Here is a 27285-nt window from a genome sequence, read left to right on the forward strand (position 1 = left end):
GGGGTGCGAGGTATAAAGTGCCATGGTCGCATTAGTCACTCCTAATGAATTGTTAGACTGACTTCTTCGCTATATTCAGTCTTTTGTATATATTTTTGCATATACTATACCCTGTTCCCTTAGTTACAGTGCATTGCCTTGGCTGCATTGGCGCCGTGTGCCAGGCCAGCAGTTTTTTTTTTTACCTTGTTCTGAAACGCATTACACTTTTCATTTCCTATACCTTATGGGACATACATATAGAGGGTGCAATAGCCTAAAAGGGGAAATTAAGTGTTAAAGAGAATCTGTCTGTAGGATCACCTCTCCTGAATCACCTATATGGGTATGGCACCCCAGAGGGTCTGGTTGCCACAGTGGTAGTAATACCATGTCTGGGAGCAAAACAGGGGTTTCCTGGTCAGGAACTCATTACTTGCAATACCTCCTGCCCCAGACCAGAAAGGGGAGGATCCTGCCCTTTATAACTGGGTCTGGAGGCGGGGTTAGGTCAGAGTCTAGAGTCAGAGTCTAGTGAGGAGTCAAGTAGGACACGAAGGAGCAAGGAACTGAGGACTGGAGCTGGCAGAGCTCGTCCTGGCCGGAGTACATACAGAGAACCGGACACCGGAGTCCGAGGCTGTGGGGATTGCATACCCAGCAGCAGAAACCGCACGGCAGGAGATTGTAGGTATCCTGGCCCAACAGAAGCCCGGAGGCTCAGCCACACGAGAGGATCAGTGCCGCCACAGAGGAGTGAGGAATACACGGGATCCGAGTCGCCAGCCATACGGGTGAGCACAGCACATTACACTCAGGGACGTGGGCTACCACACAACTATAAGCGGGATAGCCAAAGAGTACAGTCAGAACGGCAGGCCTACAACTCCACCTGGCCAGGGGAATTCTAGGATTGCTCCCAGACTGACCAGGCCCTCAACCCTAGCAAGTACTCCCGTTGGGGCCTATATAATTGCCACCAGTAAAGAAAACCTAGGACTGCACTGCAACGACTCCGTGTTGTCATTACTGACCCCTGCACCATCACCACCATCATCCTTACACGCTGCCCTGAAGCTCCACTCTTCCTGTGGGGAGTCACATCACCTTGCTGCACACACCATCGGCTTCAGTGGACTGCTCCGCAGCGGCGGTTCCCAATAGGTGGCGTAGTCGGACTATATATAACAGAGACACATAGACTACCCTGGTTTGACCGCCCTGGGTCACCGCCACAGTGACTACAACCCCCGGCATCCACAAGGCCCGGCTCCGGGTACCCCCACGGCCCATGGGGTGCGTCATGGGCATGAAGGTCATAGAAGGTGCAGTAAACTAATACCTTGATATCTGCGATCCGATGTCTTATTCCAGAGAAATCCATGTTTTTCTTAATATGTAAATTAGCTGTTAAGATCCATGGGAATCTGCCTCCAGTGCTTGTTGTAAATGAACGGGGGATATAACCAGTGTGAGACATGTAGATCAGGAGAGCAGACTGTCAGTTATAACATGCCTCACACTGGTTACACCTCCATTCATTTAAAGTAATTTCTGGAGGCAGATTCTCAAGGAGATCTATGTCCAGCCCATAGATCCTAACAGCTCATTTACATATTAAGAAAAACATGGATTATTCAGAAATGAGACAACAGATCTCAGATATCAAGGTATCATTTTACTTAACTTCTTTACCCCCCAGGGTGGTTTGCACGTTAATAACCGGGCCAATTTTTACAAATCTGACCACTGTCACTTTATGAAGTAATTACTCTGGAACGCTTCAATGGATCCCCCTGATTGTTTTTTTCATGACATATTGTACTTCATGATTGTGGTAAAATTTCTTCAATATCACTTGTGTTTATCTGTGAAAAAAACGCAAATTTGGCGAAATTTTTTGAAAATTTTGCAATTTTCAAATTTTGAATTTCCATGCCCTTAAATCAGAAAGATATGTCACACAAAATAGTTAATAAATAACTTTCCCACATGTCTACTTTTACGTCAGCACAATTTTGGAACCAAAATTTTTTTTGTTAGGAAGTTATAAGGGTTAAAAGTTGACCAGCGATTTCTCATTTTTCCAACAAAATTTACAAAACCATTTTTTTAGGGACCTCATCACATTTGAAGCGACTTTGACGGGCCTTTATGACAGAAAATACCCAAAAGTGACACCATTCTAAAAACTGCACCTCTCAAGGCACTCAAAACCACATTCAAGAAGTTTATTAATCCTTCAGGTGCTTCACAGGAATTTTTGGAACGTGGAAGAAAAACAATTAGCATTTTTTTTTTCACAAAAATGTTACTTTAGACCCCAATTTTTTTATTTTCGCAAGGGTATCATTGAAAAATGAACCCCCAAATTTGTTGTGCAATTCCTCCTGAGCACGCTGATACCCGATATGTGGGGGAAAACCACTGTTACATTTTAGAATGTAAAATTTGCTTGAATAATTAGCGGGCGCCATGTTGCGTTTGGAGAGCCCCTGACGTGCCTAAACAGTGGAAACCCCCCACAAGTGACACCATTTTGGAAACTAGACCCCTCAGGTAACTTATCTAGATGTGTGGTGAGCACCTTGAACCCCGAGGTGCTTCACAGAAGTTTATAACATTGAGCCGTAAAAATAAAATTTTCACATTTTTCCAACTAAAATGTTTTTCAGCCTCCAATTTTGCATTTTCATGAGGGTAACAGGAGAAATTGCACCATGCAATTTGTTTTGCAATTTCTCCTGAGTAAGCCGATACCACATATGTGGGAGAAAACCACTGCTTGGGAACACGGCAGGGTTCGGAAGGGAAGGAGCGCCCTTTTGAATGTAAAATTTGCTTGAATAATTAGCGGCAGCCATGTTGCGTTTTGGGAGCTCCTGATAAGCCTAAACAGTGGAAACCCCCCACAAGTGACTCCATTTTGGAAACTACACCCCTCAAGGATTTTATCAAGGGGTATAAGTGAACATTTTGAACCCAGAGGTACGACACAGAATTTGATAACATTAGGTCATCATATTGAATAAGTTGTCATTAGTCTTGAGCGCAAGTGCTCGCTACTTGAGTTTGCATCGGGTACTCAGGTATGCATCAAGTATAGTGGGTGTTCGAGTGACATACTCGAGTCCCCGCCCGCATGTTTCACGGTTATTAGACACCCCAAAAAAAACAGGGGGGATCGCTCGTGCATGGCAGGCAATCCCCGCAAGTTTTTTTTGACTGTATCACAGCTGCAAAACATATGAGGCGGAGACTCGAGCATGTCACTCGAGCACCCACTATACTCGGTGCATACCCGAGCACCTTATGCAAACTCAAGTAGCGAGCACTTGCGCTCAACACTAGTCACCATATCGTTGTCATTTTTTTTCTTTACTTCTGAAAAAATCCCAACCCCAACACAACCCTAATCCCAACCCTAATACAACCCCAACCCTAATACAAACCCAACCCTAGCCCAACCCTAACCCAACCCTAACCCTAACCCAACCTTAACCCTAGCTCAACCCTAACCCTAGCTCAACCCTAACCCTATCCTAACCCTAGCTCGACCCTAACCCTAGCTCAAGCCTAACCCTAGCCCAACCCTAACCCTAGCCCAACCCTAACCCTAGCCCAACCTTAACCCTAGCACAACCCTAACTCTAATGCAACCCTAACCCTAGCACAACCCTAATCCTAGCGTTTATTTTTTACTCTGTTCCTTGTGCGGTTTAAGTGATTAGACGACTTTATTCTTCGGGTCGGTGAAATTACAGCGATACTAGATTTATATCGGGTTTTTATGATTGACAGTTGTCACGCACTAAAAGATGCTTTTTTTTTTTGCAAAGACTAGTTTTTGCATCGCCATATTTTGAGAGCTATAATTTTTCCATATTTCGGCCGACAGAGTCATAGGACGGCTTGTTTTTCACGGGACAAGTTGACGTTTTTATTGGTACCAATTTCGGGCACGTGACATTTTTTAGATCGCTTTCTATTCCGATTTTTGGGAGGCAGAATAAACAAAAACCAACAATTCGCTGCCGGGTGTCAGCTGTGACAATCAGCTGACACCCGGAGGCGATCATGCCCGCACAGCCTGTGTGCGGTCGAAATCGCCAAGGCGTACTAATACGTATCTGGCTCATAAGTCCCAGGATGCAGATACGTATTAGTACGCCTTGGGCTACAAAGGGGTCAAAGGTCTGTATACTCCTTTGCGTCCTCCCCTGTCCAGGAGCTGTGGTATGATCAGACCATGTTCCTGCATGGTCAGACACAGCCATTACACAATACACAGCAGGGGCACATTTATAAGATTATCTCAGAACAGGAATATTTTTTTAAACACATGCAATTGAGGAAATTATTATTATTCCAAGATCTATTGATTAAAATGAACTTTGTTCATGGGAAAATCCCTTTAACTTCTTATGACCTACATGCCCATATAGACAGCTCAGGAGCGTTGATCCTTCTAACAGATTTCTGTTAAGAAGAAAATGAAATTGCAAAACAAGAATAGGGGAGGAAAGATCTCATGTTAGGCATGACTTGTGGGCTAGAGCAGGGTTCCCCAACTCCAGTCCTCAAGGCCCACCAACAGGTCATGTTTTCAGGATTTCCTTAGTATTGCACAGGTGATGGAATTATTGCCTGTGCAGGTGATGCAATTATCACCTGTGTAATACTAAGGAAATCCTGAAAACATGACCTGTTGGTGGGCCTTGAGGACTGGAGTTGGGGAACCCTGGGCTAGAGATTTGCCCTTCCAATCCAGATGTCAGGTGTGGGATGTCAATCCAGATGTCAGGTGTGGGATGTAGATATTGGTCTGGCCTTCAGCAATTCCTGCAGGAAAGGACATGCCATAGATGTGACCTAAGCAGCTGCACAGGGGCCAGTGGATTAAGGGTCCCACTGATTGAGTGTGCTAATGATTTTCTTGGGGAATTAAAAATGCAAGGAGGCAGTGTATTCTGTCCTAGTCTGATGCCCCTGTATTAGTGAATATGACTGTATAAGATGGACGGGTTCTGTACTATACTATAACCACAACTACACACCTGTAAAATTGGCTGGGATTTATTTTTGCAGAAGGTGCGGACGACACAGACAACAATCTGCTCTTTGCCTTTCGGCATTGTCAGAAATTACAAATATACACCTGATTCATAAAACTTCATAATTCAGTGACCTGTGGATCATTCATCTCTTAAAATGGGATATATGCCAGATCCATAACAGCGGGGCTTTCTAGCTGTCTGACATACTGTATATCCCTTACCATGGGTTGAGCTACCATTCTTGATGAGTTCTTCATTGCTATAAGCCCCCTATAGAGTCCTGCCTATTCTTGCACAACTCCATCAGATCCATAGGATATTTTATGGTTTGATACCAGACAACATTGCCTTAGCGTTCCCCCATATTTCCACATTGTATTTCATCTTTGCAGAGAGTGGGCTTAGTACTCTACAATGAGAGGCCACAGGACATTATACGATTTCTTCTATGAAATATATTCCAAGGACAAATGTAAAAATAGATCCAAGCATGAATAATAGACACGTAACATAGACCATAGCGATTTCCCTTACCATAAGCAAGCATCAGTGTGTTACGGAAGTGACTGAAGATAGACGTGCTTAACCCTTCATGATTGGGCTATTTTCCATTTTTTTTCCTCTCCTTCTTCCAAGAGCTATAACTTTTTTATTTTTCTGTCCACGTCACCATATGAGGACGTGTTTTTTTACGGGACGAGTTGTACTTTTGAATGACACCATTCATTGTATCATATGATGCATTGGAAAGCATGAAAAAATTGAAATTGCAAAAAAACAAAAAAGTGCAATTCCACAATTTTTTTTTGTGTTTTTTTACTTACCATGTTCCCTATATGGTAAAACTGATCTAGCAATATGATTCTCCAGGTCAGTACGAGTACGCGGATACCAAACATGTATAAGTTGTTTTTTTTTTTTTTATTTAAGTGGTGAAAAAAAACATTTTGCTTGTGTCTAATTTTTCCGAGACCTGTAACGTTTTCAATTTTCGGGATATTGGGCAGGGTGAGGGATTTTTTTGCTCCCTGAGCTGACGTTGTTACTTTGATGTTTTGATCACCCTCCTACTGCATTTTATTGCAAAGTTGCAGCGGCCAAAAAAACTTAATTCTGGTGTTTTATTTTTCTCGTAACGCCACTTACAGATCAAATTAATTTATTGTATATTTTGAAAGATCAGACTTTTACGAACGCAGCTATACCAAATATGTGTAATTTTTATTGCTTTATTTTTAATAGGGGCAAGAGGGGGGTGATTTGAACTTTTGAAATTTTTTTTTTTTTTTTTTGCATATTTCTTAAAACATTTTTTTGCACATTTTACTATATTTGTTAGTCCACTTAGGGGACTTGAACCTACGATTATCTGATCGCTTGTACTATATACAGCAGTGCATCAGCACTGCTATGTATAGCGAAAATCACAGTCTGCTATGAATGTCAGCTAAACGCTGCTTTTCACAGAAGAACCATCACGACAAACGCAAAGGTCTTCAATAGACCCCCGGCTGTCATGGCAAACCACTGACGACCCATGACCATGTAATGGGAGCGCTGATGGGGGCGTGGAATCACGTGCCCACCTGCTGGCACACATTGAATGTCGCTGTCAGAGATTGACAGCGGCATTTCTCAAGTTACTAGCCACGGGCAGAGCTCTGAATAATTCAGCTATCATCTGCCAGGAAAGATGCGGGTTTGGCATGCGAGCTCGCATGAAAGTCAGGGAGCACTCAAATAACGTAATTGATTGCCAGGAAAGGTTTAAAGGGAATCTCTCAGCAGATTTTTGTTATTTAATCTGAGAGCAGCATGATGTAAGGGCTGAGACCCTGATTCCAGCAATGTGTCACTTACTGGGCTGCTACTTGTAGTTTTGATCAAATCACTGTATTATCAGCAGATTATCACTACAGGGCTAGTAAACCTGTTTCCATGTAGTCCAATCACGCCCCACTGACTGGCAGTGTACAGAGAAAGCTGCCAATCAGAGGTGTGGGCGGGGTTATACAGAGCTCAGCATTCAGAGCTCTGCTAGATCTGCAGCAGATTAATCAAGGATTTTATCAAAACTACAGCAAGCAGCCTGGTAAGTGACAGATCACTGGAATCAGGATCTCTGTCTCTACATCATGCTGCTCTCCGATTACATAGCAAAAACCTGGGGACAGATTCCTTTTAAGTATAACATGGAGCAATATTTTCAACATCTTCCGACTTCTAGAGATGAGCGGAACATTTTATATGACCCCTCAGAGAACCTAATAATCTGACCGGTCGTCCTAGCGGTGTGCAGAAATGAGGACCGGAGCCTGGAGAAACCCTGATGGTGCAAATAAACATTCACTTGGGCTCTTGCGTGATGTCTTTGATAGACATATATGAACATAAAATATACTGATATTTTATAGGGTTTGGTGTATATGTCCTGTTCCCATGATAACACGTGATACAGTGATGTAATAACGGGATGGACTTTTATATTAAAAAATATACTATTTGGACCAAATGCACTTTCAGCTTGACCCGCAGTACTGTACAAGCAGTCAAAGTCATTTTCCAAATTCAGTTCCTAAAAGCAGGTTGCACGCAAGCACCAGATGGCCTAATAGACACGCTAGCGGAAAATCTCTGCATGCCCACACATCTCGTGCTCCCGTAAATTACCCTTGTATGTCCAGCGTCACATAGTGTTCCAGGATTAAAAGTCACCGTATACTATGTCTTCTGTAGTATTATTTCATGCAGGTTTTTTATCTATGGTGGTCATTTCTCCTGTGCTTTAACTAGAATGGAGCTGACCCCGAGGGAAGTGCAGATTCTGGGAGTCTTACTAGGACAACTCTGCCTGACATCTCGCTGGTAAGTGCAAATGTTTTCGAGATTGATAATAATGGGGATCCATGCTGGTGATAGACTCAAATCGACATGGCAATGTCATCTATTTCCAAGGACGAGCATACCTCGCGGGCATCATGAACATGGTTTATATGGCCGATACAATCTGCAGCTGCTGTTACAATGGACAGTTCTGAAAATAGGAGCGGAGAATCCAAAATGAACCTTTCCACCCCCCCCCCCTCCCCCAAGGGTGTTCTGCACAGTCCTGCAGATTAAAAGCAATGTTTTATGCATGATCTGTCCATTAATCCGGGCTGCTTGCGGACAGGTCAATAGTCTTTTTCTTTTTTACACAGAGCTAATATAATAGAGCTATTTAAGGAGAGAAACGATTATGTATGCGAAGACTGGTGAGGAGAGTCTACCCTTGTGAGCTGCTGACTTACGGGAGAATGAATTGGTCAATACCTGCTGTAATGTGAATGAACTCAAAGCATTCGCTCTAATAATGAGCGGATCTCGTTAACTTTCATTGTGATTCTGCTACAAAAGCAGCGTCAGAAATATAAGGCTATGTTCACACGTTGCATTTTTTTCAGCTTTTTTTTTATGCAAATTTTCAGCTGCGTTTTACAGTACCTGCAAAATCTATGAGATTCCAGAAATCTCCTGCACGCACCTTGTTTTTTTTGTCATCAGTATTTTGTCAAATACCTTGGTTTTTGCAAAATGCAGCATGTCGTCACTTCTTTCAGCGTTTTTGCAGCGTTTTTCACCCATCGAAAGCAATGAGTAGTGCAAAAAAAGGCTGAAAAAAGGCAGGTATCAGGTTTTGCTGCGCTTTTGTTGCCAAATCCTGAGGAAGTTGAATCCGGTTATTTTTTTTCGCACTAAACTTTATCAGCATGCACAAGAGACAAATGTGCAGTGAGAAAAAAAAACGCAGCAAAAACTCAGGAAAACCTGCTTTTTTGAAGAAGCTTCTTTACTGTCAAGAGAAAAAAACTGCAACGTGTGGACATAGCCTAAAGGAGAACTTCACTGAAAATATTCAGCTCATCTATTACTTTTTACTGTAATAGTGATATGTAAAAGAGGTGAGAACGACAGGGACGGGTAAGGCCAGGTTTAGAGAGGTGTAACTCACAGTAGTAGGACCACCCACTGGACTCACGTACAAACACCAGGGATTTCAAAAACACTGAAGAAACTCGGACAGTTTTTTGCGTACGACAAAAATCACACACGTCTGAATAGAGTTCTTGATGGTGCATCTAGACAAGCTGATAATCAGAGAGCAAGAATTCATAAGAATGCTTGTTACTGAGTATCGACCCATATAAAAAGGCTGATGAACAACTGATGAAGTTTGTTGGGTGCGGGGATCCGACTCCTACTTGGCATCATCGCAGGTCTGAACATTGTGTATTCTGTCCCCAGCTTCGTCCTTTTGGAACAGCTACTAAAACCCGGACCTACGCTTGAAAAATAATAAAACCGACTGGGCGCTCGTTGGAGCGTCCCGTTCAAATCAGTTGATCAGCAGGGGGTGTTGATTGTCGGACTCCCACTGATGGCCCATCATGAGGACAGTCCTTTCATTTTAAAGCTCTGGATAACCCCTTTACTTTTGCTGTGAATTCATCTCACAGTAGCTCCACTCTGCTTTTTAAAATTACCGAAAAAGGTGTAAAGATTGCGTAAAACAAATACATGAATTATATATTATAAAACATTTTTTGCTGTAATTTATATTTGAAATTTTGCGCGTCGCTTAGTAAATCTTCTCCATTAATAAGTCACAAAACAGCTCAAACTGGCTGTCAGTAAATTACAATAAGCTAAAGCTTCCCCATGAATAGTGAATATACTATACAAATATATACAAATTGTTCCCCCAAATACATTATATTTTACCTGCTCTCAGCAAATCAGCAGCAAACTAAATACTATAGTTGCTGTTTCAATAAAATCAGTGTTTTATCAGCAGGAGATTATCAATTCAGGACTAGGTGTCACATGCCTCTTAGTCCTGTTGCTCTGTGTAACCCCGCCCCCACCACTGATTAGCAGCTTTCGGCCTATGCACAGTGTAAACAGAAAGCTGCCAATCAGTGGTGTGGGCGGGGTTATACACAGCTCAGCAATCAGAAAACTGCTAGATTTGCTGCAGAGAAAACAGGGATTATATCAAAATAACAGCAAGCAGCCCAGCAAGCAAGTGACACATCGCTGGAATCAGGGTCTCAGCCCCTACATCGTGCTGCTCTCGGATTACATACCAAAAACTTGCTTACAGATTCCCTTTAATGTGAGTTCCATGTTTCCTACTGAGATGTATTTAATTAATGGCCTCACATTTATCATACATTTGCTATATGACAACCAAAATACATTTTAGCTGAAAAAGGAGTTTTAGGTTTGCCAAGGCTTTTGGCAGACTTGTATATAGGCATATAATTTACTAATATGTTAAAGGGGTCTTGTTCATACGTCCTTTTAATTTGTGGGGATCTACTGGAATCTATACTTGAAAACCTTTTATATATTTTTTTATATATATATTTGCAGGATGATATCAATTCGTTCCTAGATGAGCCCCCGGCATATAGACCACCTCCCCCTATACCTACAGAAGAACCTCCTGCAGTTCTACGAAGGCAGAGCGGGGATCGAGCACAGCGCCCTTCCTCAGGGTCATCTCAGTCCGGGCTCTTCTTCACTGCCCCAACAAGTCCTCCTCCGCCACCTTTTACATCACCTCCAAACCCAAGTCCACCTCTACCCCCTCTAACTACACCCCCAACCTCTCCCCTATCACAAAATCCAAACCAGGCGATCTATGCTACTATTTTACCTAAAAAACAGACTCCTATATGCCCTGCAACCCAGCTGGCTCTGGTCACGCAGCTACCTCTCACCCCCTTCCCAAGAGTTCAGTCACCTACTAGATTAAAGCCTGTGGTAGAAAGCCCCCCTCAACCATCTTCCCCTTCACACACAGATGCATTAGACCCTCACACAAGTCAACATTTTGTAATGGTGGAAGTCCATCGACCCAACAGTGAACCTGACGTGAATGAAATCCGAGCCGTTCCACAAACTCGAGGTAAGATATCCGTAAACTTGAGAGTTTTTGCCGTTTTGTACTACAGAGTTGTGGATACTTGGCTGTCTTATTGAAAGTGTGGCTACTGGGAGAAAATGAACATATTTCCTCCTGGGAGCCACTGAGGTGGCCATAGAGTGGCTACAGTCATCGTGCACAGCACCACTATACTCTAAGGACGCCCCGGCACTTTGATTGATAGCTTGCTCCGGAAGATGCACTGCAGAGCCGCCTTTTAATTAAAGTGCTGGGCCGTGCTTATAGTTGTCACTCACAGGTCCCCATGACTGAAAGCTAGTTTAATGCTTATGTTAATAAAATGATTTTTTAAAGGGTTATTCCCATTTTCATAGATGGACATTGTCAGATAGGACACTTTTGCAATTTACTGCTTATTAAAATTTTCAGCCATTTCTTAAGATATTAACACTTTTCTTTTCTTCGCAGCTGGTTATCCAGGAGACCGACCACCGCTGCTGTCTATCTTGTAAGCACTACACTGAAACTGGCCAGGATTAGAAGGTAACATTGCACTTCGGCAATCCTAGGTAGGTTCAAAACAGTGCTTACAAGATGAACAGAAAAGAGCTTGTAAGCTATGCGCATGCTAAGCGCATGCTCTGCTGTCTATCAGCGGTGGTCGGTCTCCAAGGCAACGAGCCGTAAACAAGTGTTAATATCTCAAGAATATCCAAAAATGTTAAAAAAAAACCCAGTAAATTGCAAAATTGCTAGTGTTTACAAGCCCTATCCAACAATACCGATTTATGAAGAATGTTCATCAGTGGGCTCTTTGTTCATCATTTTTCTATGTTTTTTTGTGTCTTATCTTTTTTGATCTCACCCTTGGTATGTTGAATTTTATGGGGGGCATTGAAATTAAAGGAAATGATGCATCTGCAACTTTTTGCAAATGTTCTCCCAGTTTGAGTAACATGAGATCAGTGTTGCTCGTCTCTCCCTCTAGCACCAAACCATACAGCACTACATTTATCTGAGTCTAACTTTGGTCCATGTTTTCATGCATATCTATATACTTTAGTTAACTTTCATTTATATATTATTATGACAAAATCTGAATCTGTGTACAAAGCAACCCTAATATTAGCAAGTGCTGTGGGACAGATGTGTAGTACAGAGCAATTGCACAGAGGATCATACTATGGTGCACATTCCAGTATAAACTAATCATGTTTCAGCAACCGTCCTGTGTTTAAACTGGTTGTAAATGTAAAACAGTTATCATCATATTCAGGGCCGGCGTCAGCACCCGGCGCACCCGGGCAAATGCCGGGGCCCTGAGCACACAGAGGGCCCACTGGCGGTCGCGCACCCCGCTGGGCTATGGGCGGAGGAGAGCGGTGTCAGCACCCGCCCTTCTCCGCCGCTTGCTCAGGGCCCCGGCAGCCGGATACTTACCTCTCCCCGTGCCTCCGCAGATCAGCTGTCTTCCTGCTCTCCGCTCCCTGTGACGTCTCAGGTCAAAGGGCGCGGTGACGTCTTACACCGCGCCCTCCCCTGAGCCGTCACAGGGAGCGGAGAGCGGGAAGACGCCGACAACGCTGGAGATCGGACCCGAGCAGCGAGCGGCGGGCAGCAGGTAGCAGGTGAGGAGAAGGGAGGTGAGTATTTGATTTTTTTTTTTAATGTATGGAGGCATGGGGCAGTATAAAGAGAAGGGGGGGGCATCCTGCATGGGGCATTATAAAGAGGGGGGGTACATCCTTTATGGGGCATTATAAAGGCGGGGGCATCCTGCATGGGGCATTATAAAGAGAGGGGGGGGTACATCCTGCATGGGGCATTATAAAGAGAGGGGGGGGTACATCCTGCATGGGGCATTATAAAGAGGGGGGGTACATCCTTTATGGGGCATTATAAAGGCGGGGGCATCCTGCATGGGGCATTATAAAGAGAGGGGGGGGTACATCCTGCATGGGGCATTATAAAGAGAGGGGGGGTACATCCTGCATGGGGCATTATAAAGAGAGGGGGGGTACATCCTGCATGGGGCATTATAAGGTGGGGAACAGCCTGCATGGGGCATTATAAAGGGGGGGCCTGTATGGGGCATTATGTGGGGGGTAACAGCCTGCATGGAGCATTATAAGGGGGCACAGCCTGCATGCAGCATTATATGGGGGCCAGTATCCTGTATGGAGTTTTATAAGGGGACCAGTATCCTGTATGGAGCGTTATATGGGGGCCAGTATCTTGTATGGAGCTTTATAAGGGGACCAGTATTCAGTATGGAGCGTTATATGGGGGCCAGTATTCTGTATGGAACCTTATATGGGGGCCAGTATTCCGTATGGAGCCTTATATGGAGGCCAGTATTCCGTATGGAGCCTTATATGGGGGCCAGTATTCCGTATGGAGCCTTATATGGGGGCCAGTATTCCGTATGGGGCCTTATATGGGGGCCAGTATTCCGTATGGGGGCCAGTATTCCTTATGGGGCCTTATATGGGGGCCAGTATTCCGCATGGAGCCTTATATGGGGGTCAGTATTCCGCATAGAGCCTTATATGGGGGTCAGTATTCCTTATGGGGCCTTATATGGGGGCCAGTATTCCGTATGGGGCCTTATATGGGGGCCAGTATTCCGTATGGGGCCAGTATTCCTTATGGGGCCTTATATGGGGGCCAGTATTCCTTATGGGGCCTTATATGGGGGCCAGTATTCCGTATGGAGTGTTATATGGGGGCCAGTATTCTGTATGGAGCTTTATATGGTGGCCACTATTATGTGTGGAGCGATTCACCGGTTTCTGAGCTATTGTGGAATTTACAATAGATATCACTCATGTAATGTAAGAAGTGAAATCTTTGCATTGTACTATATATATATATATATATTTCTCCGCCGTATCTCTGCATCATGAATCGTGGTATGTGTTAAAGGGGCCCACTGAGACTCTTTCGCCCAGGGCCCACAAAAACCTGGAGCCGGCCCTGATCATATTAGTCTGACTGGTACATAAAAATGTAATGCCTCATCAATGTAAAGGAAAACATGGAAAATATCGCCCCCTTGTGGTTGCACTTAATAATTCCTTGAAGATTGCTATCTGCTGATCTAGAACATTGACTACTTGTCTGTTGGAAGTTTAGTGGCTGTACCTGCTGAAATAGCAATTTAATCTGAGGACATATCGTATGTGCAGCTTAAATGTTTTTAGGCATTTAAGAAGGGGTTGTAGATGCCCTGCTGGTGCAAGTCAACTAATATTTATTCCGCAGTGCGGTGCTTAATCACAATAGCTTTGAAAAGTGATGCTGCATTTACTAATAAAGGTTACTTGCATCTGTACATAAAAAAAGATAAAAAAAATAATATATACAGTACAGACCAAAAGTTTGGACACACCTTCTCATTTAAAGGTTTTTCTGTATTTTCATGACTTTGAAAATTGTACATTCACACTGAAGGCATCAAAACTATGAATTAACACATGTGGGATTATATACTTAACAAAAAAGTGTGAAACAACTGAAAATATGTCTTATATTCTAGGTTCTTCAAAGTAGCCACCTTTTGCTTTGATGACTGCTTTGCACACTCTTGGCATTCTCTTGATGAGCTTCAAGAGGTAGTCACCGGAAATGGTTTTCACTTCACAGGTGTGCCCTGTCAGGTTTAATAAGTGGGATTTCTTGCCTTATAAATGGGGTTGGGACCATCAGTTGTGCTGTGCAGAAGTCTGGTGGATGCACAGCTGATAGTCCTACTGAATAGACTGTTAGAATTTGTATTATGGCAAGAAAAAAGCAGCTAAGTAAAGAAAAACGAGTGGCCATCATTACTTTAAGAAATAAAGGTCAGTCAGTCCGAAAAATTGGGCAAACTTTGAAAGTGTCCCCAAGTGCAGCTGCAAAAACCATCAAGCGCTACAAAGAAACTGGCTCACATGAGGACCGCCCCAGGAAAGGAAGACCAAGAGTCACCTCTGCTTCTGAGGATAAGTTTATCCGAGTCAACAGCCTCAGAAATCGCAGGTTAACAGCAGCTCAGATTAGAGACCAGGTCAATGCCACACAGAGTTCTAGCAGCAGACACATCTCTACAACAACTGTTAAGAGGAGACTTTGTGCAGCAGGCCTTCATGGTAAAATAGCTGCTAGCAAACCACTGCTAAGGATAGGCAACAAGCAGAAGAGACTTGTTTGGGCTAAAGAACACAAGGAATGGACATTAGACCAGTGGAAATCTGTGCTTTGGTCTGATGAGTCCAAATTTGAGATCTTTGGTTCCAACCACCGTGTCTTTGTGCGACGCAGAAAAGGTGAACGGATGGACTCTACATGCCTGGTTCCCACCGTGAAGCATGGAGGAGGAGGTGTGATGGTGTGGGGGTGCTTTGCTGGTGACACTGTTGGGGATTTATTCAAAATTGAAGGCATACTGAACCAGCATGGCTACCACAGCATCTTGCAGCGGCATGCTATTCCATCCGGTTTGCGTTTAGTTGGACCATCATTTATTTTTCAACAGGACAATGACCCCAAACACACCTCCAGGCTAGGGCTATTTGACCAAGAAGGAGAGTGATGGGGTGCTACGCCAGATGACCTGGCCTCCACAGTCACCAGACCTGAACCCAATCGAGATGGTTTGGGGTGAGCTGGACCGCAGAGTGAAGGCAAAAAGGCCAACAAGTGCTAAGCATCTCTGGGAACTCCTTCAAGATTGTTGGAAGACCATTTCCGGTGACTACCTCTTGAAGCTCATCAAGAGAATGCCAAGTGTGTGCAAAGCAGTCATCAAAGCAAAAGGTGGCTACTTTGAAGAACCTAGAATATAAGACATATTTTCAGTTGTTTCACACTTTTTTGGTAAGTATATAATTCCACATGTGGTAATTCATAGTTTTGATGCCTTATATATATATACATATATATATATATATATATATACATATATATATATATATATACACACACACACACACACATACACACACACACTGTATATATACAGTGAGGAAAAAAGTATTTAGTCAGCCACCAGTTGTGCAAGTTCTCCCACTTAAAAAGATGAGAGAGGCCTGTAATTGACATCATAGGTCGACCTTAACTATGAGACACAAAATAAGAAAACAAATCCTGAAAATCACATTGTCTGTTTTGGAAAGAATTTTTTTTTCACATTTTGGTGGAGAATAAGTATTTGGTCAATTACAAAAGTTCATCTCAGTACTTTGTTATATATCCTTTGTTGGCAATGACAGAGGTCAAACATTTTCTGTAAGTCTTTACAAGGTTGGCACACACTGTTGCTGGTATGTTGGCCCATTCTTCCATGCAGATCTCCTCTAGAGCAGTGATGTTTTGGGGCTGTCGCTGGACAACACGGACTTTCAACTCCCTCCAAAGGTTTTCTATAGGGTTTAGATCTGGAGACTGGCTAGGCCACTCCAGGACCTTGAAATGCTTCTTACGAAGCCACTCCTTCGTTGCCCTGGCGGTGTGCTTGGGATCATTGTCATGCTGTAAGACCCAGCCACGTTTCATCTTCAATGCCCTTGCTGATGGAAGAAGGTTTGCACTCAAAGTCTCACGATACATGGCCCCATTTATTTTTTCATGTACACGGATCAGTCGTCTTGGTCCCTTGTCAGAGAAACAGCCCCAAAGCATGATGTTTCCACCCCCATGCTTCACAGTAGGTATGGTGTTCTTTGGATGCAACTCAGCATTCTTTCTCCTCCAAACACGACGAGTTGTGTTTCTACCAAACAGTTCTACTTTGGTTTCATCTGACTATATGACATTCTCTCAATACTCTTCTGGATCATCCAAATGCTCTCTAACAAACTTCAGACGGGCCCGGACATGTAATGGCTTCAGCAGGGGGACACATCTGTCACTGCAGGATCTGAGTCCCTGGCGGCGTAGTGTGTTACTGATGGTAGCCTGTGTAACGTTGGTCCCAGCTCTCTGCAGGTCATTCACTAGATCCCCCCATGTGGTTCTGGGATCATTTTGACCCCACGGGGTGAGATCTTGTGTGGAGCCCCAGATCGATGGAGATGATCAGTGGTCTTGTATGTCTTCCATTTTCTTATTATTGCTCCCACAGTTGATTTCTTCACACCAAGCTACTTGCCTATTGCAGATTCAGTCTTCCCAGCCTGGTGCAGGGCTATAATTTTGTTTCTGGTGTCCTTCGACAGCTCTTTGGTCTTCACCATAGTGGAGTTTGGAGTGTGACTGTTTGAGGTTGCGGACAGGTGTCTTTTATACTGATAACAAGTTCAAACAGGTGCCAGTACTACAGGTAATGAGTGGAGGACAGAGGAGCCTCTTAAAGAAGAAGTTACAGGTCTGTGAGAGACAGAAATCTTGCTTGTTTGTAATTGACCAAATACTTATTTTCCACCAAAATTTGAAAAAAATTTCTTTCCAAATCAGACAATGTGATTTTCAGGATTTGTTTTCTCATTTTGTCTCTCATAGTTGAGGTCGACCTATGATGTCAATTACAGGCCTCTCTTATCTTTTTAAGTGGGAGAACTTGCACAATTGGTGGCTGACTAAATACTTTTTTCCCCCCACTGTAATATAAATTATATATATATATATATATATATATATATATATATATATATATATATATATATATAGTTCAGACCAAAAGTTTGGACACACCTTCTCATTTAAAGATTTTTCTGTATTTTCATGACTATGAAAATTGTACATTCACACTGAAGGCATCAAAACTATGAATTAACACATGTGGAATTATATACTTACCAAAAAAGTGTGAAACAACTGAAAATATGTCTTATATTCTAGGTTCTTCAAAGTAGCCACCTTTTGCTTTGATGACTGCTTTGCACACTCTTGGCATTCTCTTGATGAGCTTCAAGAGGTAGTCACCGGAAATGGTTTTCACTTCACAGGTGTGCCCTGTCAGGTTTAATAAGTGGGATTTCTTGCCTTATAAATGGGGTTGGGACCATCAGTTGTGTTGTGCAGAAGTCAGGTGGATACACAGCTGATAGTCCTACTGAATAGACTGTTAGAATTTGTATTATGGCAAGAAAAAAGCAGCTAAGTAAAGAAAAATGAGTGGCCATCATTAATTTAAAAAATGAAGGTCAGTCAGTCCAAAAAATTGGGCAAACATTGAAAGTGTCACCAAATGCAGTTGCAAAAACCATCAAGCGCTACAAAGAAACTGGCTCACATGAGGACCGCCCCAGGAAAGGAAGACCAAGAGTCACCCCTGCTTCTGAGGATAAGTTTATCTGAGTCACCAGCCTCAGAAATCGCAGGTTAACAGCAGCTCAGATTAAAGACCAGGTCAATGCCACACAGAGTTCTAGCAGCAGACACATCTCTACAACAACTGTTAAGAGGAGACTTTGTGCAGCAGGCCTTCATGGTAAAATAGCTGCTAGGAAACCACTGCTAAGGACAGGCAACGAGCAGAAGAGACTTGTTTGGGCTAAAGAACACAAGGAATGGACATTAGACCAGTAGAAATCTGTGCTTTAGTCTGATGAGTCCAAATTTGAGATCTTTGGTTCCAACCACCGTGTCTTTGTGCGACGCAGAAAAGGTGAACGGATGGACTCTACATGCCTGTTCCCACCGTGAAGCATGGAGGAGGAGGTGTGATGGTGTGGGGGTGCTTTGCTGGTGACACTGTTGGGGATTTATTCAAAATTGAAGGCATACTGAACCAGCATGGCTACCACAGCATCTTGCAGCGGCATGCTATTCCATCCGGTTTGCGTTTAGTTGGACCATCATTTATTTTTCAACAGGACAATGACCCCAAACACACCTCCAGGCTATGTAAGGGCTATTTGACCAAGAAGGAGAGGGATGGGGTGCTACGCCAGATGACCTGGCCTCCACAGTCACCAGACCTGAACCCAATCGAGATGGTTTGGGGTGAGCTGGACCGCAGAGTGAAGGCAAAAGGGCCAACAAGTGCTAAGCATCTCTGGGAACTCCTTCAAGATTGTTGGAAGACCATTTCCGGTGACTACCTCTTGAAGCTCATCAAGAGAATGCCAAGAGTGTGCAAAGCAGTCATCAAAGCAAAAGGTGGCTACTTTGAAGAACCTAGAATATAAGACATATTTTCAGTTGTTTCACACTTTTTTGTTAAGTATATAATTCCACATGTGTTAATTCGTAGTTTTGATGCCTTCACTGTGAATGTACAATTTTCATAGTCATGAAAATACAGAAAAATCTTTAAATGAGAAGGTGTGTCCAAACTTTTGGTCTGTACTGTATATATATACACACATATACATACACACACACATTAGGAGCTGTCTCTTGTATACAGGCTGTTTACATAACCTGTGCATCGTGTTCTTCTAGTTTTCTTACACAAGATGCTTTTTGTGTGATTTTTTCTTTTCTATAGCCGTCCTGCCTACATCGCCCCCGGCCTCGCTTTCCCAGCTTTCAGACAGCGGGCAAGCACTCAGCGAGGACAGTGGCGTGGACACAGGCGAGGTCGGTGGGGGCAGCAAAGACAGCAGTCCTCAGCCTCAAAAATCCAAAGGAGCAGAGAACATGACAAAACCAGTAAGAAGAAAGCTTGGTGTTTTGTGTTAGAAAAACTGATCAAAACAGAAATTATATTTATTTCCACGTGAATTTTTATCCATCCTTTTATTGTCGATGCGTCAAAGATTTATTACTGATCAGATTAGTTCTCCAATAATGGGACGTTCATGATTGACAAATAATATTTGGCTACGACTGAATCAATTCTCTGCTTGGAATATTCTGCTTTAATATTTGCGAAGTCCTAAATTTTAAATTCATAGTCGAAAGTTGTGCCCCTCCCATATACTGCACATGCATGCACTGTTAGGGTGAGTTAAAATCGTTGGGTTAGGCTGACTTTTAAAGCAAATCTGTCACAAGCTGTATACATTACTCAATGGATATCTTAGACCTGATGAGGTTGGTGTAATTACTTTGAAAATCTATGTCAAACTGGCTATATAATCCTGTATGAAAATGATCATTCTCAGCTAAAGGCTAGGGTCACAACACCGTGCTCTCTCCATTCGAGAAAATCAGTCCGATTATACTAACCACACTCTAATAAGAGTTTGATCAGAGTGGGATCCAATATTCTCGGAGGTGGAGAGAAAAAAAAAAGTATATCCACCTTCTCTACTATGTTAGTCCGTAAAAATCGGATCACACTCGGATGACATCTGAGTGCAATCCAATTTTTTTTCACAGCCCATTCACATGTGAATGGGCGAGTGCCATCTGATTCTTCGGGGGCAAATCGTGCATGCTGCTATTTGTTTCTTTCGACATGTGCACATCCACATAGAATAACATGGGTACAAAACCACCGATAGCACTCGTCCGATTTATATGGCCCAAAAAGTGAGAGAGATCCTTAGTCCATGTTTATTCATTCTCCCCGCCCACCCAGCCTGACTTACTGACAGTTGCGGCTTGTATTGAGCAATGCGAGATCTCAGCAGGAGGGAGGAGGCGCTGAGGAACAGTCAGTGAGGCTGTGTAGGCGGGGAGTGAAATTAAAGTTTCTGAAAAGGATTGAAGCATCTGTTCCAATATGGCTTTTTACAGTAAGTACAACAGCATCATCCAGTATAAGATTTATTTAATAAATATTTATATTGGATCTGTCACCAGTTTTCACACTACAAACTATACCTCATACCTGATACTTTGAAATTATGTCAGAATGACAGTCAAATCCTGATACATCCTATAAAGGGGGGACTTTAAAAAAAAAAAAAAGATTGTATGGGTAGTGTGACTGTTTTTCAAAGTAAGTACACCACCCTCAACAGGTCTATGATTTAATTAATAAAGTACGCAGTTTGTATTGTGAAATCTAGAGACAGATTTGCTCATAGTGGCAAGACTAATCTACAATGTATGCAGATGTGATACAAATCTGTCAGTAGGGTAGGATTATTTCTTTTATTAATATCAGTCAGATGGTGTAAATTGTAGCCAGGTCGATGACCCCCTGTAGTAATACAGCCTTGATGTACTAGTCTGTTCCCTGTCCTGCAATCTGATGTCTAACAACAGGCAATGGTGAATGTTTTCGGGACTGGTTGCGACACGAATGGCAGACGTTATTATGCTCAGCTCCTTCTGTTTGTGCCGCTGTATCCCCTTCTGTATTGTGCGCTCCGTGTTAATCTCTTTTATCCGCTCATGTCTCTAATCCTTTCACCTATTTCATGATGCCGACTGACAGGACGTCTTCTCTTTTGTAGCCGGGCCTGCTCGAACCTTCTGCCGCCTTAGTGCGCGTAATGAAAACGGCCCCTACCTTGGGAATAGCTATTGAAGGAGGAGCCAGGACGCGACAACCTCTGCCTCGTATCGTTACTATACAGGTAAAACCATGGCTTTCACCATCTACCACTGTCCTATTACTAAGCAGTAAATTGCCTGCTGTAATCACATACAAAAATAACCAATTATTTCAAGTTTTATGAACTTCTAGTAATATCTGACTATGCCAAAGACAATATGGCCACCACCGGCACTCCCACAGAGGCACAGAGGACGTGTAAGTATATTATGACTGAGCCCTGTAGCAATGATACTCGTTTGGGAGCGATCTGATGTATCACAGGAACCGCTTCTATTTAAAGTCCATACAATAGTGCTGGTTAGTCCATCTGGCTTACAGTTAGTTCTTTAGCAAAGGCACTCAATCCAGGAGATCTGCACACCTCCATATACACTGACTTGTGTGAGACAAACAGGTCTCATTTTACAAAGTGAAACACACCCAGGGGTGAAGATATGGTGAGCAGCCGTTTCTCCCACTCTTCAGCTGCTCATATTCAACCTGTCATGGCCGATTGACCCCTTTTAGTCCTATATGTACTAAAAGTATTACTTCAGGTTTATCTCCCATCCACTAAGTGTCACACAGCCACCTTACAGCCCTAACACTCGCATGGGGATGAACAAACCATTGGAGATGTTAAACCTACACACCACAGGTTTTTATACAGACTAGGCAAATCACTAACTTGAGCTTGATTTGTCCCTGCCTGACCGTGGAGGTTGGCACCCAAAAATTACACATTGGCGCCCCCACTCAATGTCGGCTGACCTTGAGTATCCTTAACTGCACGTTCAACTATACACAGAGTGTAACCCACAACAGAACGTAGAGCACACAGACAGAGGGTGAGACAGGGCTAAAGAAGTGTTCACACAGTCATACATGAAAGTCAGAAGAAAAAAAAAAGAAATCCAAAAAGATCTTTGGTATATGTGAATACCCCAGACTCTGAATGTAACAAAATGGGAAGAGGAACACGCAAACAAACCACAGGAAAAGCAATAGAGAAAACCTCAGCAAGATAATCCTCGACTGGGGAGCTGGGACTCCAAACATCCATCTAACTTGGAATATAGCTGGAAAAGATTACATGTACATGGAGAATATAAATAGTCCCAAGATGTGATAGGACAAACCAAACGAGGAAGTAAAAAACATGTGTACAGAAGAAACACAGCAAAGCAAAGACGAGAGCATTATCAGCAGTTGGACAGAGACAACACAGGCTGTGGTCAAACAGAGAAGGAAACCGACAACACAGCCAGAGGTCACCGGACTGAGGCTTAGTGCCCACGATGCAGAAATGAAGCAGAAATTTTCCTGAGCATTTCTGCATCTCCTTGGCAGAAAAACGAATGCGGTTTTTACATGCGGTTTTGACGCATTTTTGCATACGTATTTGCCATGCGTTTTTCCAATGCATTGTATAGGCAAATCTGCATGCAGAAACGCACAAGAATTGGAGAGTAAAATCCGCGCAGAAAAAATCCTGACCATGTGCACAGAACTTGCAGAATGTCACAGGAAGTCATGGGATAAGGCATGCAATGCGTTTCTGGAGCATTCCAGCGCTGCAAATACGCACCAAAAACGCACCAAAAACGCATCGTGGGCACACAGCCTGAGCCTCAGAGTCAAGCCATGGCAAAATCACAAGGCAGATTTGATACCATGCAGGAAAGCTGTGCAGCATGTAGAAATAATGGTTTCAAAGTCAACCATCACTCTGCTTTACTACATAATCCTAGAAAATTGTCATCAGAAAATGACCTATTGATTAAATCAGGTTTTTGTGTTTGACAAAAAAAATTCTTATATAACAATCAGTATTTTAAAAATAATTAGAAATCTTACAATTTTCACACTGGCCAGTGAGGCTAATTTTGACTCGTAATTCCTGTTCTTTACAGAAAATTTTACAGCAGTCTCATTATCACCACAGGTAGAATAACAATAACAGGTAACACCTCTATAACACAGGATTCTTCATCCACAATGGGTGATATATCACAGCTGTCACGACCCTCAAAATGTTCTTTGCACACGTTCATTAGATGCTTCAAAATATAAGACAGAGTTTGAGTTATTCTATTGCAGCTATCAACAAGAAGAACCAGTGGTATGGCCAGTTCTCAAAGTGTCCCAGGAGCTATATTTCAACATATCAACACCAGGCAGCATGTTGCACGTGCTATTGTGAGCAGTTTGTGGACTGCAGCATCTCTGGAATTGTCTCCCATCGCACACATCTGGGATGTCATTGGTCGGCAATTGCAAAGGGTGCTGCCAGCAATGGATCTTGATGATTTGCCCAAGTGCATTCAGCGGCAAAACATTCCTCAGACGACCATTAATAACCTCAGTGATACCAGACAAGACTATAAGTGCAGTGATTGATGCACAAGGCGATCATACCCTATACCGAATAAATCAAAATATTTAGTAAACTTTTTTTTCCCACTTTTTCATCATTTCCTTTGATTTCCATAATTCCACAATTTTTCCTTCTTGGTGTTGCTATTTCAATGTTGAGGATTGTCCATTGTGACATGAAAAAAAAATACATTTAACATTAAAACTTGATTGAAACACTAATGCCATTTTCTTAACTTGCCATTTTTACTTTGCTTTCTCCCTTCCTTTTTTTGTAGAGAGGAGGTTCTGCTCATAACTGCAGCAAGCTCCATGTGGGCCAGGTCATCCTAGAGGTGAATGGAGTCTCCTTACAAGATAAAGAACATCGTGAGGCTGCCAGGATTATTGCTGAAGCTTTCAAGACCAAAGAAAAGAATTACATGGACTTTCTGGTCACAGAGTTCAATGTCTCACTATAGTGGCTACTTGTGATATCCAAGCGTGTAACCCAGCCAGGGGCCAGTGCCACGAGAAACACATACTACATGCTAATGTGTATACTGAGTAGCTGCCATTTGTGTGCCCTTGCTACATACGTGGTTCTGCTGTCCAACATGTGGCTTATATTCTCCCGTTATACTATAAATGTGCTGTCTGCTTACCGCTGGGGCAGATAGCAGTGAAGGAAAGCATATATCTTGGAGATGATCGATGGATACCTACTACATGTACGATAAATAGCAAGTGGACGAGGCAGATCTATTAAGCAAATCAAAATCATGGTGCCGGGGGGAAACATGACACCTAGAAAAAAAATGTACGTAGCTATCTATATCACCTTTACAGGCAACCTGTCTATTGCTGTCTGCTATTGTGGAATTAGGGTAACACTGATCTAGCTCCTGATGATAATGAATGTCAGTCACTTGCTAATTATCAGTCACTTGCTAATTATCATCAGGATGATGCACAGCAATGTCTTTACACATTGATGTCACAACTGCACAGGTATGTTGTCTGTAAAGATGACGCTTTTTGCATCTACTGTGCGAGATGCAAGCAAAAACAAAACATTTCACATGTAGTTGTACTGATTCCTCTCTAGACTGATAGCTAGCGGTCAGTGGATAGCTTAAGGCAGCATACAAACATGGCGGATGTCGTCTCCACAGTGCTGCTCTGTGCCTGTTACTTATTAGCCTTTAATGGAGGAGAGTGACTCTCACTCCCGTCCTGCTACAGTGTGTGAGTGACGTGCAGCCCACGTTGTGACCATTCATGTAATATGTATGTAATTACAGAGCTTGTCACTTTACTTTTTCAATAAACCTCATATTAGAGAAATGCTGTGAGCGCGTGACCATCGCTGGAGCTGAATAGACAATGAAGAGTTAGCTGTACGTCAGAAAGTCAATTATACAGCGTCTTCTGTCATATGAAAAATTGCCACGCATGAACTCAATGGTATAATATACACTGCTTAAAAAAATAAAGGGAACACTCAAATAACACATCCTAGATCTGAATGAATGAAATATTCTCATTGAATACTTTGTTCTGTACAAAGTTGAATGTGCTGACAACAAAATCACACAAAAATCATCAATGGAAATCAAATTTATTAACCAATGGAGGCCTGGATGTGGAGTCACCCCCAAAATCAAAGTGGAAAAACACACTACAGGCTGATCCACCTTTGATGTAATGTCCTTAAAACAAGTCACAATGAGGCTCAGTATTGTGTGTGGCCTCCACGTGCCTGTATGACCTCCCTACAACACCTGGGCATGCTACTGATGAGGCTCAGTATTGTGTGTGGCCTCCACGTGCCTGTATGACCTCCCTACAACGCCTGGGCATGCTCCTGATGAGGCTCAGTATTGTGTGTGGCCTCCACGTGCCTGTATGACCTCCCTACAACGCCTGGGCATGCTCCTGATGAGGTTGAGTATTGTGTGTGGCCTCCACGTGCCTGTATGACCTCCCTACAACGCCTGGGCATGCTCCTGATGAGGCTCAGTATTGTGTGTGGCCTCCACGTGCCTGTATGACCTCCCTACAACACCTGGGCATGCTCCTGATGAGGTTGAGTATTGTGTGTGGCCTCCACGTGCCTGTATGACCTCCCTACAACGCCTGGGCATGCTCCTGATGAGGCTCAGTATTGTGTGTGGCCTCCACGTGCCTGTATGACCTCCCTACAACGCCTGGGCATGCTCCTGATGAGGCTGAGTATTGTGTGTGGCCTCCACGTGCCTGTATGACCTCCCTACAACGCCTGGGCATGCTCCTGATGAGGCTGAGTATTGTGTGTGGCCTCCACGTGCCTGTATGACCTCCCTACAACGCCTGGGCATGCTCCTGATGAGGCTCAGTATTGTGTGTGGCCTCCACGTGCCTGTATGACCTCCCTACAACGCCTGGGCATGCTCCTGATGAGGCTGAGTATTGTGTGTGGCCTCCACGTGCCTGTATGACCTCCCTACAACGCCTGGGCATGCTCCTGATGAGGCTGAGTATTGTGTGTGGCCTCCACGTGCCTGTATGACCTCCCTACAACGCCTGGGCATGCTCCTGATGAGGCTGAGTATTGTGTGTGGCCTCCACGTGCCTGTATGACCTCCCTACAACGCCTGGGCATGCTCCTGATGAGGTTGCAGATGGTCTCCTGTGGGATCTCCTCCCAGACCTGGACTAAAGCATCCGCCAACTCCTGGACAGTCTGTGGTGCAACGTGACGTTGGTGGATGGAGCGAGACATGATGTCCCAGATGTGCTCAATCGGATTCAGGTCTGGGGCACGGGCGGGCCAGTCCATAGCTTCAATGCCTTCATCTCGCAGGAACTGCTGACACACTCCAGCCACATGAGGTCTGGCATTGTCCTGCATTAGGAGGAACCCAGGGCCAACCGCACCAGCATATGGTCTCACAAGGGGTCTGAGGATCTCATCTCGGTACTTAATGGCAGTCAGGCTACCTCTGGCGAGCATATGGAGGGCTGTGCGGCCCTCCAAAGAAATGCCACCCCACACCATTACTGACCCACTGCCAAACCGGTCATGCTGAAGGATGTTGCAGGCAGCAGATCGCCCTCCACGGCGTCTCCAGACTCTGTCATGTCTGTCACATGTGCTCAGTGTGAACCTGCTTTCATCTGTGAAGAGCACAGGGCGCCAGTGGCGACTTTGCCAATCCTGGTGTTCTGTGGCAAATGCCAATCGTCCTGCACGGTGTTGGGCTGTGAGCACAACCCCCATCTGTGGACGTCGGGCCCTCATACCACCCTCATTGAGTTGGTTTCTAACTGTTTGTGCAGACACATGCACATTTGTGGCCTGCTGGAGGTCATTTTGCAGGGCTCTGGCAGTGCTCCTCCTGTTCCTCCTTGCACAAAGGCGGATGTAGCAGTCCTGCTGCTGGGTTGTTGCCCTCCTACAGCCCCCTCCACGTCTCCTGGTGTACTGGCCTGTCTCCTGGTAGCGCCTCCAGCCTCTAGACACTACGCTGACAGACACAGCAAACCTTCTTGCCACAGCTCGCATTGATGTGCCATCCTGGATGAGCTGCACTACCTGAGCAACTTCTGTGGGTTGTAGAGTC

General features: G+C 43.8%; 1 protein-coding gene across 2 annotated transcripts in view; it reads left to right on the forward strand.

Annotated features, from left to right (window-relative positions):
- WHRN (whirlin) overlaps window positions 1-25196 on the forward strand; it is a 240484-nt gene extending 215288 nt beyond the window's left edge. For both annotated transcript variants that reach the window (XM_073639868.1, XM_073639870.1), the window contains 5 exons: window positions 7830-7901; window positions 10452-10989; window positions 19382-19545; window positions 21243-21365; window positions 23980-25196. In XM_073639868.1, the coding sequence (XP_073495969.1) occupies window positions 7830-7901; window positions 10452-10989; window positions 19382-19545; window positions 21243-21365; window positions 23980-24162 (1080 nt within the window). In that variant the 3' untranslated portion in view covers window positions 24163-25196. The remainder of the gene's footprint in view (window positions 1-7829; window positions 7902-10451; window positions 10990-19381; window positions 19546-21242; window positions 21366-23979) is intronic.
- Window positions 25197-27285: the final 2089 nt, after the last annotated feature.

The sequence above is a fragment of the Phyllobates terribilis genome, unplaced genomic scaffold, assembly GCF_046119375.1.
Source record: "Phyllobates terribilis strain yellow unplaced genomic scaffold, ASM4611937v1 Scaffold_7__3_contigs__length_470593459, whole genome shotgun sequence".
Taxonomy (NCBI): Eukaryota; Metazoa; Chordata; class Amphibia; order Anura; family Dendrobatidae; genus Phyllobates; species Phyllobates terribilis.